At 37.9% G+C, this 16,354-nt stretch overlaps 3 protein-coding genes across 5 annotated transcripts in view; 1 reads left to right on the top strand and 2 right to left on the bottom strand.

Moving 5' to 3' along the window:
* LOC105434346 (SLIT-ROBO Rho GTPase-activating protein 1) overlaps positions 1–7,778 on the bottom strand; it is a 55,567-nt gene extending 47,789 nt beyond the window's left edge. For 2 of the 3 annotated variants that reach the window (XM_089085141.1, XM_089085148.1), the window contains exon 1: positions 6,896–7,778. In XM_089085141.1, coding sequence (XP_088941267.1) covers positions 6,896–6,974 — 79 coding nt within the window. In that variant the 5' untranslated portion in view covers positions 6,975–7,778. The remainder of the gene's footprint in view (positions 1–6,895) is intronic. The other variant, XM_089085143.1, reaches the window with a different exon arrangement.
* A 1,155-nt stretch (positions 7,779–8,933) lies between these two features.
* On the top strand, positions 8,934–12,143 carry LOC105434344 (intraflagellar transport protein 74 homolog). The gene is made up of 2 exons (XM_011650041.3): positions 8,934–9,730; positions 9,795–12,143. Exons 1-2 carry the CDS (start codon positions 9,291–9,293, stop codon positions 11,317–11,319), a joined length of 1,965 nt encoding a protein of 654 aa, XP_011648343.2. The 5' UTR covers positions 8,934–9,290; the 3' UTR covers positions 11,320–12,143.
* Positions 11,291–15,005, bottom strand: bsf (bicoid stability factor). The gene is made up of 4 exons (XM_011650042.2): positions 14,460–15,005; positions 12,134–14,389; positions 11,813–11,963; positions 11,291–11,713 (listed from the first exon to the last, which is right to left on the bottom strand). Exons 1-4 carry the CDS (start codon positions 14,874–14,876, stop codon positions 11,565–11,567), a joined length of 2,973 nt encoding a protein of 990 aa, XP_011648344.2. The 5' UTR covers positions 14,877–15,005; the 3' UTR covers positions 11,291–11,564.
* Positions 15,006–16,354: the final 1,349 nt, after the last annotated feature.

The following is a 16,354-nucleotide window of genomic DNA, read 5'->3' as shown; positions in this document are numbered from 1 at the left end:
ATGAAAAGGATACAAAGGGATATAAAAAATTTGCAGAATGCCAAAACTTTCTGACTCTATTCGGAAGACAATACAGGACTGTATTGGGGAACGCCGTGCTGCGAGATAAAAATTGCAATAACAAGGGTTGCGCGGGTTAGGATTCGGGCAAAGATCCGTTCCCCGGAGGGCGAGAGATTGGAATTTATAGCCGGAGGGTCCGCTGGGCGCGAAACACACAGCGCACATTGGGCTTAGGGCTCGCGAAATACGTTGCGACGGGTCGGGAAAGTGTGCCAAATCGGCGCCAGCCGACCGATAGGTGCCCTAAATTTTCGAATCCCGGAAGTGTGGGATTTGGGCGAACGGGTGACCCCAACCGTTGCCAGAAATAATGATTTTCGGGGATCCTCCGTGAAGAGGTCAAACTCTGGATGATACTGATATTCTCGACCAATTCTAACATCGCGATAATGTTTCTACCATCCAAAGCGAAAATAATAACTAAATGGCAATATTAATATTTTTCTTTAAAATTAGCAGCGTTCGTTTCCCATTTTACGGAAGAAAGTAAGAGATCGATGTGTTTTTACATAAGCATAATCGTGCGGAGCGAAAGTGTGAGATAATTCGATGCCTCTCGTGCGCGAAAACCGAGCGCCGAGAGCCGGAAAAAGCGTTCTGTTTATTATTATTTCCCGCGGTCATTAAACAATAATTCTCTCGGCGCCACAAAAAGCGCGCTATTGCACGTCGCGGTTTCCGCTTTATCGGTATGAGGCATGCACTTGGATATACGCTTGGACGCGCAGGGCCATAAGGGATGCACGTGTTTGAAAGAAAGACCGCTCTTTTTAACTCACGAGAATATGGCTGCTGCTGTCGTTTGTAAAAATATCCGAGGACAGGAAGCGCCGTGTCGTTCTCTCGGCGTCTTCTTACTTTTTTCCAACGCGTCGCGTTACGAAGAAGAGAAACGGTGCATAGATTACTAGAATGTGTTTCCGAAATAACGCAAAGACACGTATTAACAAAATATTCTTTAACGCAACAAAATAAGACAATTTTTCATATTTGAAAATATCATAACTTTAAATCAGATGCCACGACATATTGAGGAAAAAAAGGAATTCTCGATTCGAAATTCATTGAAAATTGATCGCGAAAATTCAGGGCGAGGTCGCCGAAACACCCTGTATAATCCGCAGTGCAAACACATGTGCGTGCACCCTAAAATAATAGCAATCTTCGATGCTTTGACGCTTGTTTGCTTAAGAAAATATTTTGGCACGCGCGCATCTCACGATTCCGCGTTGCCGATGGGATGCGAGAATGGACTCGATATATACGAGGCCGTCTAACGTATTTATGGTGAACAAGTGGAGAAACCAAAGAGAAAACGTTTCTTTCAAGCATTTTTTTATTTTTAGATTCTCATCAAGGTTCTACCAATACGAAAAGAAAAAAAAATAGTTTAGACGACGAAGTGATGCTGTTAACACGTGTAATTTTGTTGCTTATGAAATTAATGTTAGTATTGCGTATAAAATTGATATCACTGTATACAGTAGGAAAATTCATCTCCGATGTCATTCCGTGTAAGTTTCTATCTGCTAATCGTATGTTAGAAGTAAAAAAAATTGTAGCATAGTAGCATATGCTAAAATTATTAGAATTACTAGAAACAAAGATATGCACTGTTTTTTAAATTTTACTCACACGGTGCTAGGTTGTACAATTTTTAAGTATAGTTAATATTTATTATGCATTGTTTTTTTTTTTAAATTCCATTGATTATCGTCTACGTCCGCCGCCAAAGAAATTTATGCGATTTACGTTACCAGCGAAGTGCTAAGCGAAGAAGAAACGGAAAGGTGCGTTTGGAATTCTGATAGAACCGATCGAAGTGCGCCGCGAATGCATTACGCGAATACATCGCGATGCACGCATCTGTGCATCCGTGCGCGAAATGGTTTTGCACATTAAACCAACCGATCGTTCTGCACCGCTAATATAATTCTGCGATAAAACGTAAATTTACGAACAAATAGCTTTTTCCACTGGACCACGAGATTGCAGCTGTTATCAAAGAGCGAGCCGGCTAATTTAGCAATTTATAATAATTTTTGTAATCCTTACACGCGATCAGAAACTTCTCCGTATTTATTATGAATATCAAAATATATAATCTAGAAAAAGATCCAAAAAATCTGCACACGTACGTTTCGAATTTTTAAAATCTTCCTCTTTTAATTAAATTTTGTCTTCTCTAGGCTGATCGAAAAGTGAGTCAAAAAGTCTATCGCTCCGAGGATTTTTCTCGACAATTGAAATTAATATTTCAACCGACAAAAATTTGGTGTATCTCAAACATAATTTACAATCGTATGGAGACAGAAGGGTACACATTCTACGAGGCACGGCACTGGGGCCTTGTGTACCGTGCGGGAGGTGCATAACCGGAGGCGCGTACACACAACTGACTGGTTAACGAGATCGATATTACGGCAGACGGTGGCCGTTATACGTGCGCCGCCTTACACGCACAAACAAACACGCATGCACGCACGCAACGACGAGAAACGTCGGTGTGCGCGAAAAGAAACCGTGATGGCGATTCACATAGACGTGTGGTACACCTACACGTGCACACCTCGATGTGCACTCACGCGCGCATCGAGTGTAACGAAACAAAAACTCGTACTAAAAGTGACAGTAAAAATTTCGTCTTCCGCGCCGACATTGGTCCATACTATCGTCGCGCATTTAACAATAAATGCAACAGATGATATTAACAATTAACAGGTAACTTTAAGTAATCAAAACAGTCATATTAAATACGAATAAATCTCAGGAACTTTGACCATTCAAATAAAAATAAATATATCGTATTAAAATTGCTTTTAAAACAGTTAGTCCGAGAATTTTTAATTCACACTTTGTGTTCATGCTAATTAACGTGATCTGCGTTGAGTAAATAATATTTACAATGAGATACTATTTCTAATCCTAACGCGGCGTCGAAAAGAGCTATGAATACCAATGTCTGTGCGAGTAGACCTTACTATTTTCTTTTTCCTGTTTTCCTCCACACACGTACACGCGTTTGAGCGTAGTGCGTGCACGCGTGTCACGCGCGCGCGCGTGTATGTGTGTACGTGTGTGTGATTACGCTTCCAGCCGACATAGTGGCAAGGGCCAGGCTCGTAGGCCGGAAAGCATTCGTTTTATCTCATTGGAAGGGTCAAAAGTAAAGGTTCGGTCAGGTAACGGAAGGGCCTCACAAGCGATTACGAGTACAATATCATCGTTGGATCTATGCTTTCGACGCCACACCACATATAACGTGGCACACCCTGCCGCAGCCAAAACTTTCCTAAAATTTTTATTTTCACAAGTGTTGCCTATAAATTGCCCATAATCGTGGAAAGAAAACAAGAAAACATTCTTTTATGTAAAGAAGATAAAAGGAATATTCCTCGGCTTATATAAATAATCGCCTAGCATATTTATTTCGCACAAAAATTTTTGGTTTTTTTTTTTGTTTTTTTCCACACCATTGCTTTTCGCGCCACAAAGCAGTAGTACTTTCGCTATAAACTACTTCCAGTGCGACGTTAATGGATACCGAGGTATTTCATAATGAGGTCGCGGAGAATATCTGTATTGCAATACGTGCTGCTGCGAGAAATCTCGCTGTCGTGGCCTGTTATAGGAATTAAATCGACCGCCTACGCCAATGCGTGATTAGAAAGTCATGATAGATTAATATTTCCGTGAAAAAGCGAGTCTCTTTATGTGAAATTTTATCAAAGTGGTCCGGGATTTGCGTGCTGCTGGAGAAAATAATTTTATCTTCCGCGTGATATATATTATCCCTGACTATTACAGTTAAGATCTTTTTTCTCTTGCCTGCAAAAGCGATCTATGCATATATGCACTTCTAAAACATTTCTGCAGCTGTATCAATAGTGCTAATGAGAAACGAGATTGGTTAGTAAGTCGATTGAATGATCAAGACGGAGAGAAAAAATTTCTCGATGGATTGTTTTCTTTCGATTAATGGGAGAAGGTTTTTGGTTTATGAAATATTTGGTTAAATATACAAAAACAAGCGTAAAGTCGAAGGCTGAAATAACATGTTTCGTTGAGAGACGCATCTTAAGGAGAGTCGCTTCTTAAAGCGATCAATCATAAAATCCATTAAAAGACTCAGATATGTGATCAATCTCGATTCAGAAGATCAGATTTTTATAGAAACAGCTATTAGGCAGGTATTAACATTTATTAGTTAACAATGATTAAAAATTTCATTATATGTATAATAATCAGCATCTAAATTTTACGATTGTTTAATTTTTTCCGAGTTAAATATTCAGCTGCGATAATTAAATTTGAAACTATTTTTACAGTCTATTTATAAGTGACGCAGTTCTCAGAAGATCTCTTTGTGTTGTACATTAAAAAAAACTGTCACAAGTTTCTGTGGATAGAATTTAACTGAGAAATCTAGGGTTAATCTTTCCGCTATAATTAATTTATTGGAGACCAAATTTTGCGATGAGATGTGATCGCAAATATCGTTGTACATACATATTTGATCTTCCGAGCGGAGTTTGAATCAACATGTGATCTGAGAACGATTCGACTAGGAGTGCCTGCTGCATGTTGCAGCCTTCGTCTCTCGTATGCACCAGCATTCCAATGGTGGTGCAATTGCCTGCACTTGATCGCCTCTCACTGTGTTCTATCATCGACAATGACGGTATGTTTTTAAATTTAATAAACGCACAATTCCATCGCGGTTCGATGGAAGGAACGCGAATTATTTTGGAAGAATAGGCGCATCAGACTCGTTCTTCAATCATCGGCTATTCTATTAAAATACTACGAAGAAAAAAAAAACCAAATCACAATCGCCAGTCGATGACGCATTAAAATTCTCGTGATTTAAGTTACCATAGCTCTAACGCTGTTGTAAAGGATAATAATGACGATAGTATAATCTTCTATGGAATCATATTATATTTTACAATTTAAAAAAAAAATTGCATAAAAATTGCATAACTGAATTTTGCCTTGAATTAATTGAAGTGGAATTTGACGCATATTGAAATAGAGAAAAACATAATTACTGATTAAAGCATTCAAATCGAACAATGTAAATTTATATATGAGCGACTATTTTATCATAAATCGTTTTGCAAAGATACTCAAGATCAAAGGAGCTTTCAGTTTGATTTCGCAAAAAGATATCCGCGACGATTAAAACATGAAGTATGAGAAAAATCCCTTCACAAGATAAGAAATCGCCTTCACATCCCGGCGAAGATCGCGGCTTTGCTTCGCGCATGACTCGTTTCTCTTCTTCTCATGCGGAACGACATGTTTATTTGTAAAACGGCCGGACGCCTAGTTTCTATCACTATAAGCATCTCTCAAGTGGAATTTGTCGTTTCTCACAAATGCAAATTTTTGTTTCGATATACCGTTTCGTATGCGGGTTTCGTATTCACGTAACGTTCGCTCTTTAAATATGGGGCACCTCTCACACAACTACGACGGTCTATTGTATTTCGTACTATAGCTAATTTGAAAGGGCTAGATATTTTCAAAATAGTAATGTTTCAATCGGATCGTTTCTCTTTAAAATCTTATGGTTGCCATATTATCATCGAATCCATCTTATTGTCACCTCCAAATAAGAGTTGACGACAATACGAATAAATTAACATGTGAATAATGCAAAAAAAAAATATATATATAATAATAATTAAAAATGAAAAATTGGAGCATTTCTCTTTTTCTTTGTACTTTCGATTCGATCTGAAGCTCGAAAAGTTGAATGCTTTCGTTTAACTTCCGCCTGCAAGTTTTCCGACAGATTTGACATAATGAAATATTTACGTGTGTTGATTTTATGTAAACCGACATGGCACTTTTTCATTTCCGAGATTCAGAAACTTCGTCATTTTCTCCCCGAACGACGAAATTGGTAACGTTTTGCGTATTATGCTTTCTGCAAACAAATCGCACCTGTTCGCTCATCGAAATCGTACTCGTTAATCTTCACGAAGTGGATTATAACACAATGCGAATTCAATGACGCGCCGAAATAGACTGACTCGTCACTCGCGATTCATTCGCGTCCGAAGCAGCTAATTAGAAATTCGTTATCACCCAAACTTCGCCCTTGAGACCATTATCTAAACGACGCGAAGTATTACGAGAGAGTATACGAAAAAGAAAAAATAAACGCGATGAGAATTTGCGTTTTGCAAGGAAAGAACGAGAAGATACCGTAACGCTTTGCTTTTCTTCGAGATTGCTTTCTTTGCAGAGTAAATAATGACTTCATCTATTAAAATTAGAGTAAATCCTTATACGTATTTTGTTTTATTTTCCTGCATCCAAAGAATATTTTAATATTCGCAGGATTCGCAAGATATTAACTCCTTTATTTCTAAAAATCTGAGTTTAAGAGTTTAAAGACAATGTCGATCGTACAAAATACACGAGATTAAAAAAAAAAAAAGATTCAAATTAAGTCACTGCATATGAGATGTTGGTGGTTCATTAAAGATTCTCAAATTATTTCGTAGGAAAAATTAGAAATCAGAAATTGTACATGTCAAAGATACAAGTAGAATAATTCCATGTAACGTTTTTATGATCTTACGGATTTATTGCGTCTCTCGAAAATTCATCGTTTCGCAAAAGCTGCAATGTTAAAACCTCGCAGAAGCGTAGTAGCGCTTTGGCGCGGTAATGATCGATTATCGGAAAATGTTTATTTTAGGAGAGCATCTCCGAGGACACAGAAGCGAAACTATCGAAATCCGCGATCATCTCATATACGCAGATCCCTAAACACAGATGTAACAAACGAAGAGGAAGAGGTTTTAAAAAAACTCACTGTTGAAGACGAGCAGCTTCCGCGTGGAGCCGAGCCGCTTGATGGGTGACTTGACGCCGTCGATCTCTTCCTCGTCCATGATCCTGCGCCGGCGACGGTGATGTGCGGACCTTGATTTCCTCGGGCTCTCTCTTTCTCACGGGCAGATGCGCCCGCACGCATTCACACGCACTTACACACAGCGCTTATACACACGATCCGACGTGACGTGACGTGACGTGACGCGACGCGATGCGACGCGACGCGACGCGACGCAACGCGCGCACGCCGCCGGTTGCGCGTTCTACCGCCGCGCGCGAACGACAAACGGAGGCTAAAAAGGTGGACGCGGAACGTGCGCGATGTTGCACGACTCTCGCCGCGGTTCAGAGCATTCTCTCGAGAGCACGAGGAGGCCCGCGGCCGTGCCTCCACCGTGCCTATGCACGTCGGAACCGGTTTACGATAGGCAGGTCGATCTGTCGGTCGTTAAGTAGCAGAGAGGGATAGAGTAAGGCACATCCGCGCCGATGCGGCGTTTTTCTATGCGAAGCCGATTCTCCGGAAGCGTGCACTCGCGTTTACTCGCCGCAGCCAACTCGATCGTGCGCGCCACGCGAGCGATCACGGATCGCCGATCGGCGGGAGCAGCGTAACGGGCCGAGGTAAGCCGATCGGTGGCGAATGGTCCGAATCTGTAGCCAGCCGGATGCCCGATCGAGATGTTTTATTTGATCCAACTGACCCAAGTAGATCGCGACGAGTACGCAAACACGTTACTCGGACGGCCACTCGCCGCGTAGTGCCTGCCTGCCGGCTCGCCGCCTCGCCTGTCCTCGAGGCGGTCGCGCGGCGTGGATATTCTTGGACGACGGACGTATATTAAATTCAACTTCGAGGGCCCTCCACCGCCGCCGCCACCGCGCCGGTGCCGGTGCCGCGTGAGCACGTCGTCACGTCTCGAACGCGACGCGAGACGCGAATCGAGTCCCGCTGTTGGTTGCCTGGCAACCATTAAGTAATTCCTGCGCTCGACTACCGACGTAGAACGCTGGCGCCATCCGTCGGTGTAGAGCGTAACCACCGCAGACCTACGGTCGCATAAAACTCACTCGGAAATATTCCCACCACCGAGGTGACAGAGCGACGCTACAGTCACACGGAAATCTACTTGATGTAACTGTTGCTCATTTGCGCCGAAAATGTATTGCGTCGAAATTTTTCACTTTCATGATAGGCACACGCGACATCGATTCTTAATTTACTATATCAATCGAGTTTTATATGTGTATCGGAATCGGAATTTGTATTCACTGAAAGTACAACGGTTTCGAATCCACGATCCAATCGATTTCGATCAACGAAACGGCATTTAATCGCGAAAATCCGCGATAATCTATAAAATTCCAGTGATCAGTCGTTACTTTAATCGGCACTCTCGACAAATATGCGCGCTTGTTATACACTTTAATAGATAAAAATTGCAATTAATTACGGAGCTCATTCTATATACTCCACCTTTGTCCGAACCGACGCGCCGAACTGTCATGGCCGATGGAGCGAGCGCATGCGCAACGATGCGATATTAAGATAATTTGAAATCCAAACAACTAGCACATTCACTAATAAAAATTAAATACTTCTTACGCGTTCTTTAGCAAGGTAGCCGTTAAAATATTTTATTCGATTTTCTTTCGACCACAAAAAGTGTACTTTCTCATTCAAATTTCTAATCGACAAAGATATTTCATTTGCACAATCCTAACGTGAAAATGAGTAGAATAATTAACAATTTACGATACGATTTAAGATATGCATATAACAGCGTAAACAATTATAATATTAGTATATTCCAATTTTTCTCTTGCAAAATTGTGTATCATAGTTACCAAATTTATACTTATTTTACCAATACTAAAACATTGTCGAGCGCACGCCACGTTCCCTAATATCTTTTTTTATTTTTCATTTGATTTTTTTTTATTTATAGATTTATTAATAATTTATAATTTGTATGATTTATCTTTATCAATAAAAAAAATTAAAAAGAACATTTTGTAAAACTTATCTGAAATAATTTTGATTATATTTCAAATAAGGAAAAAAAAAGTTTTTGTTGACGTAGAAGTAAATGCTAAAATGTTTAAATGATTGTAATTAATATTACAATATGCATAATTATTAAAATCTGCGATTTCTATCTGCGATGACAGTAAGTACAAATCAATTATACCTTTAGTACAATCATGGCTTTTGGCAAATTTAACGAATTACGCATATACCAGTTTCTATGACTACGCTGAGCAAAACATTTCTATTCCCCGGCCAATACTTCACCATCACTATTATCAAATAAACGCGTAGCTGTTGTACTGTGTCCATTGCTCCGATCTATAACATTCAATTTTCAACGGAAATGGATTTCGAGAGAAATGATTCTGGTAAGATAGGAGAACGACCGATAACGCGGTGGCGACGGGATCAGGAAGAGCCGAGTACTTCGAGTAAGATCGACAGACCACCAACCGGCATTGTGAGACCTCAAAGCAAGTATGAGAGACCGAGATCTCGACGGGGATACAAGAATGAATCATCAGAATACGTCAGTTCGGCGACTTATCGTTCGGCGACACCCGGACGCCTCGCCCTCGCAAGACCGCCGTCGGCGTCTCTTTTATCTAATCGGGCGCCAACCGCGAGCACAGGTATCTCCAGAATGGGTTCTGGACTGGCTCGTTCCAACACGGGATTTGCAACCGCCAAGCAATTCAACATCAGTATGCTGGATAGACCGATTACACAGCATGGAATAGCAGGCGTGCGACCGGGTACCACCAGGGGTTTGCCGATGACGAGGTAACGCTATTACTAATCTTATTACTAGTATATTTTCATTCTTGTCAATTTTTCAACATTCTAGGCAAATTCAAGACAAGAGATACTATGAAGGTCTATTGCAGCTGAAAATAAGAGAATTGACACAGGAGATCGGAACGATAATGAAGGATATTGAGATGCAAAACAAGGAGAAGGCCACGTTTCTGCACTATGACAAGAGAGCCAAGAGTCTGGCTGCGGAGTTGACGACTTTGCAAGCCGAATTAGCGGATTACAATCTTGTTGTAGACAAGATGACCCTAGACGTCAGTAAGGAGGAGATCGAGCAGGAGACTAAGGAGTTGGCATTGATGAATGAACGTAGAATGGCAGAAGTCGAACGGATGTTTGAACAAAGAAAACAAATGGAACAGAAACTCCATAAAATGGAGAAGGATATTGAGAATGAGAAAAAAAGGACCGAACGTATAATCGAGAACATGGATCCGCACACAAAGGAGAAATACGACGATCTGTTTCGACAGAAAATGGAATTGCAAGAACAAGCACAACAGATACAGCGAGAATTGGATCAGCTGTCAAAAGAGCAAGCGCATTTGGAGGAACAGATCGCTCTGTCGCAACTGAAGCAAGAGGCAGTGAAACTGCAGGTGAGAATTATCGAAGCAGAGGAGAAACGTGACAAACTACAGGAAGAAGAACGCAAAAGATTATCACCGGAAGACGAGAAAGAACAACTTCTGCAGAAGATCAAACGCGATAATATCGACATCGCCGCAACGGAGGCGCAGATAGCCGAAAAGGAGAAAAAAATGATGGAATTGGAGCAGGAATTAGAGCAGTTAGAGACTGACATGGAAGATAATCAATCGGAGAAACAAATGAAGTATCAAGAATTGCGTAAACGTGAGGAGATGATGGAGGAGTTCATGTCTACGTATGAACAGAGCAAGCAAGACGAAATGGCAAAATTAGAAAAACTTGAGCGTGAGATTGTTGATAAGTTAGAGACCGTAGCAAATGCAGTGGAGAACAACGAGTATCTCACAGAAGCTGAAGAAACAGCTATTTTGCGTGACAAATTTCCATACAACGATTACGAGACTGAGCATCGTGATGATGACTTTGAAGAATTGAAAAAAGACTATGCGACTATGCAACAGACATTCAACAGACTAAGGATCCTCGAGGAGAAGTTGCAACTTGAATCCAAACAAATGAAAGAGAAATTGAAGAAGCAACAGAGCGAATTGATTGTTCTGGAGGATCTGGATGGTTTGAAAACACGAAATGAACTCGAACGAGACGAGCTGATTGCCGAACGACAAGAATTGATGTCCGAGGAATCGGTCTGTGAGGACGAACTTAAATCACTGAGAAAAGAATATAGCGAGCTCAAAGAGCGATTGGAGAAATATACAATATATCCGGAAATCAGCAATTTAGAAGATAAATTAGAAACATTAAAAAATGATAATAAAAAAATCGAGGAATTTATAGCTAAAGAAAAGGAACGTATTAATTACGAGCCGCTCAAAGAGAAAGCTTTTAAATTAATTAATGATTATGGTGCATTACTCCAGGAAAATCTAAAATCTCTTTATTAGATATACTTTATTTTTTTACTAACAATATTTATTTGGAAATAATAAAATAAACGATATAAACGAAATAACGATAAGATGACAGAATAAGACGAAAGAAATTCTCAAAATGGGAAAAATCTCATCTATATTATATAGATCTTCATTACCAAATTTATTTTAAGAATTTCTATTATTGGACTATTTATTTTTGGATTATCGTTATCTCTAGTTTATTTTTTTATATTTAATTTCACCATTTGTTGTATTTATGTTTTAGTTAATTCAGGAGGGAGCGGAATTTTATTTAAAGATAGATAACGGATAAACTCATTTTTGAAGTATTCGCTGAATTCGATATTTTTCGTGCACATTATTTTCCACAGTTCTAAAATGCGTTCACGGTCTCCAAATTTACCTATGAATATAAATATTCATTATTAATTTTGAATTTAGCCATTCATCATTAATTTAGAATCGTTTATACATATTTCAGAATATAGAGAACATAACTTACAGTAAGTGGAAAGTAGCATTTCACACATTGTATTTCGATCAAAATTATTTGTATTAATTATTATAAAAATATTCCATAAACCATCTAGATCACTACTATTTTTTGCATTTTTGATATAGTATATAAGAGTCTCCATGGAGAGTTCATGCTTCTGTAACAAAAAATATAAATCAAGAGATTATGACAATTGTTTTCCAAATTTCAAAAAAATCCAACAATAAATTATTTTAGGAATATATTATTTATACATTCTCTTTATTATATGCAAATAAAAAATGTATACATATATTTCAATACTACAAATAGAAATATTTCGGTTACCTGTAATAAAGTTTGCAGTTTTTTTTTCTCGTTTAATATTCCTAATGCTATCGCCAATAATGTATTGGCTACATCAACGGAATAGATAGTAACTATTGTTTCATACACTTGTTCTATACAGTTTTTTATGTTGTACAAGTTTGAAGTAGCCTTCTGCTTTAACAAAGTTGTTAAAAGTTCCAACGCTAACGGGGTCTTATGATACTTTTGTGCGCATTTCTTAAATATATCTACAGTCTCCAGAATATTGTTGTTTTTCAATGCTTCCGCCATCACTGGTTTCAATAGTTCTGTGTTTATTTCGCAGTATTTTCTCTCCACAAGCAAGTTTAGCATCTTTCTTGTATATCCATGATGCCGACTCTGTGCTAAAATTTGTAGAAGTGTACAACACTGTTGTTGCATGATTTGTCTATCATCAGTATCGAATGTATTAATAACTTTGAAGGCCTTTGTAATTTCACCCGCTTTTATCAATGCAGTGACATACATCAAGATTTTGCTTTTATCTATGTGGAATTTATTAGGCACTTGCAGATCAGACAACAATGCCTCGGCCTCTTTTAACTTGTCATGTTTGAGATATAACTGAAACAAAGTCAATTTCATGCCAGGCGTCCACTCGTATTGGCGTGCATCGTATTCTTGTTTTATCTCTTCGGCCTTCTTGAGATTATTCTCTTCACAATATCCAATTAGTAATTTATGTAAAATATTTTTAGTATTTTTTTTTTGTAAATTCCTCTCGATTAAAACACATGATAATTCCTTTGGGCTTAAGTATGCTGAACGAAACATTTTCATCGAATTTTCCATGGAAGGATCAATCAAATCGTCTATTAGATTCAATTGTTTCGTCGTGACGTAAATATCTTTCTCCTGCAATCTGTTTTTAATAATAGTCGCATCCTCTTGCGATATTTTAACTTTATGTTTCTTCAATTCCTCTAAATCCTCTATCTTAATCGAACTGACTTTTAACAATGATCTCAAGAAGATACCAATAAAATCGCGACCTTGTGGAAATGCTGTTAATAACATTATACAATTTTTGAAATCTTTAGTAGCAAGATAAGCATTCAGCAGAGGTTTCATTAGTTCTTTAAAATATACTTTGCTATGTTTATTATATTTATACAGTAGTTCTAGATCCTGTATTCGATTTTGAGATAGTAGAAAAGATAATAGAGGTGTATAAATAACAGCATGTGCTATATTAATCTGCAATAACTTTTGTAAAGTGGCAATCGGATTCGTAGTATTTATGTATGGAAATACAAAATTAAGTAGCGTATCAGAATCCACTTCTACATTCGCATCTATCATAGATTTTATGAGTGAAAATACTTGAGTCTCTCCTTCTTCATGATGTGCTTTTATCAATAAAGGCCAGTAGTAATGTGGCCGTACTTCCATTCGTTTGATTTTCATTGCTTCGAATGCCGCGAGACATAGCTTTTCTCTACCAAGCTTCAAGCCAATCTCTGCTGTATCAAGCAAAGCTTGCCGATTGCAATCGAAATCGATAAAGTCATTCGCATATTTTATAATATCATTAATCGGTGTGTTTAATATGATTAATTCGTTCATGAAACTATTTACAAAAATCGGAGCAATGTCCTTTGTTGTATTATTTTTTGCCAAACAATTTATAATAGTATGAGCATCCATAATTTGATCGGCATTTATCAATTCTATAATTAGTTTAGAAATTTTGGGCTCGATCGTTGGTACTGAGGTTATTAAAAAATTCAAGACATATGGGATATGCCTACCATTATTGGATATACTCAAAACTTTTATTATCTTTAAAAGACTTAAATCGTCTTGTGGCTCTTCATTCAATATCTTGACTAAATTTGGAATATCACCAAGTTTCGCATATCTGCATGCTAATTCAGTATATGCTTTGGTTGTAGGAAGTTTTGCATCCTGCATTAGTGTTATCACTTGCTCAGCCTCGGCAATATTACCATTAGATATATAAATTTGTACCAATGTGTTTGCTGCTTCTTCAAAGATGACTATGTGCTTGTCTTTTGTCATAGACAAGATATCCCATAGACATTTACTGTTATTCACTTTTGTAGCTATATTGAACAATAGGCGATAGGTATTTTCATCTGGCTCTACACTCATGTTACAAAGAAACTTATGGGGATCCACATATTGTGAGTTTTCTTTGTAAACCTCCAACAGAGTATTATAATACTCCAATGTCAATTTTTCACTGTTCTTCTTCGCCAAACGCCATACCTACACAACAAAATTTAGCTTATTTGAATAAGCAATATCTCTTTTTACTATAAAACAAATTATATTTTACCTGATCCGCCAGCTGTCTTCTTTCGGTATTTTCCAAATCGGAAAGCAAATCGCCGCAGCATCTAAGTAGTAATACACCAATGTCAGGAGGTAACTGATAATCGTTCTTTTCATATAATTCTATAATCTCTTTAATATTGCTTGCCGATATACGTCCCTTTTTAACATCGTCACAGAATAACATTAATTTCTGATCAATAATATTAGACTGCGATGTTTGTGTAACCGTCGTACTGTATGTTCTGTTGCACGTCGAGATGTAACTCTCGGGTCGCAAATATGCGTGCCGGACCAACCCGGGTTGTACGTATTGGAAAACATAATCTCCACGCTGTAATAAACAACTCGTCGCTTTGCATCGCGACAAATACGGTTGTGAGCGGATGACGAGTGTTATGTACTTTCTCAGATGTAACATCTTGTCAACTTCGATCAGTGTAGATCAGTGTCGGCGAAAAAATTTTGAGCGCATAGTCAAACGAGAAACATCACGCGAACGATGTTCAAGTTAGGTTATTCTGTCTTGTTCGTACTATCTTAGTCGCAAGTCGATAAATCGATTGCAAGTATCGATATATATATATATATATATATATATATATATATATATATATATATGTAGGTGAATTTAGACGAATTTTTTAATTCATCGATTGATTAATCGCATAATGCGCAAATGCTGCTTTTATAGAGCAAAGTTGCGTTTGCGCATAATGCGATTTATTAATCGATGAATTAAAAAACTCACCTTTTTTTAAATTCATTTAATAAATCGTATTATGTATAAATGCATCTTGCTCTATAAAAGCAGCGCATTATGCGATTAATCAATCGATGAATTGAAAAACATATATACATATACATATATATATATATATATATGTATATGTATATATGTTTGATTGTCGCGATAGTCAATCATTAGGGTCTAAGCAAACAAATTTGAATAATTATGTAAAGAAAATTATCAAATCGCATTTTACACATACATATGCTTATAATGAAAATTTGATTGAATAATTTTTTTTATGTATATAATTATGCAGCTATGCAATTTATCTGGCTAGATCCTCAGAGATATTAAAGAAAAGCTTGTCAATCGCATTCCACGCGTCTCAGGACCACTTTCATCAACAATAATTTAATCGGCCAATTATTACATTGGAACTAACCAATCGCAATTTATCCACAAATTTAAGAACAAATATGATTCGCCAATTCCATATAGGATGTAGCATATTGAAAACTCGACTCGACTCGTCGCGTGTGCCTATTACGAATGAAAAATTTGGACACGATATGTTTTATGCGCAATAAGCGACAATTTCGTCAAGTGAACTCTATGTGACTGTAGCGTCATTCTATCGTCGGTGATGAGAATATTTCCGACAAGTAAATTTCATGCAATAGTAAGTCTATGCTAGTTACGCTTTCCGCCGATGGATGGCGCTAAGGTTTTCATCGGTAGTTAAGCAGAGAATGATTACTTTAGGCCTGTTCCAGTGTAAGAAAGAAAGATAAACTGTGTACTGTAAACTAGTACAACCAGTTCAGCCAAAAAGAACAGCCCTAAGAACAGACCCTTTATGTCGAGCACCAGTAGCAGGATTTGACTCGCATCTCGTGTCGTATTCGGAATATGACAGTGTGCGATATTGAGGTGGTAGTAGAGTCACTAAAGTTGAATTTAATGTATGTACGTTCGTTCAAAAATGTCCATGCTGCGGCTGTCTTGAGGACAGCCGAATTTTTGAAAGAAATTGTTATTTTTATTATAATTATTATAATTACATGGAAGGTATTTCTTGCACGTATCTTATAACATAAAGATATTGATTTTAAAGATCGGGAAAAGTATAGATTAGAAAAAGCGACGATATGTACTATTTGAAATTT

This window comes from Pogonomyrmex barbatus, unplaced genomic scaffold (genome assembly GCF_055798465.1).
Source record: "Pogonomyrmex barbatus isolate J1 unplaced genomic scaffold, ASM5579846v1 scaffold1, whole genome shotgun sequence".
Taxonomy (NCBI): domain Eukaryota; kingdom Metazoa; phylum Arthropoda; class Insecta; order Hymenoptera; family Formicidae; genus Pogonomyrmex; species Pogonomyrmex barbatus.
This window is presented reverse-complemented; position numbering and strand designations above follow the sequence as displayed.

Coding starts and splice junctions, on each gene's coding strand:
- LOC105434344 (XM_011650041.3), top strand. CDS start 9,291: ATGGATTTCGAGAGAAATGATTCTGGTAAGATAGGAGAACGACCGATA. Junction 9,731..9,794: donor AGGGGTTTGCCGATGACGAG/GTAACGCTATTA, acceptor TCAACATTCTAG/GCAAATTCAAGACAAGAGAT.
- bsf (XM_011650042.2), bottom strand. CDS start 14,876: ATGTTACATCTGAGAAAGTACATAACACTCGTCATCCGCTCACAACCG. Junction 14,390..14,459: donor GAAGACAGCTGGCGGATCAG/GTAAAATATAAT, acceptor TTTGTTGTGTAG/GTATGGCGTTTGGCGAAGAA. Junction 11,964..12,133: donor AACTGCAAACTTTATTACAG/GTAACCGAAATA, acceptor TTTTTGTTACAG/AAGCATGAACTCTCCATGGA.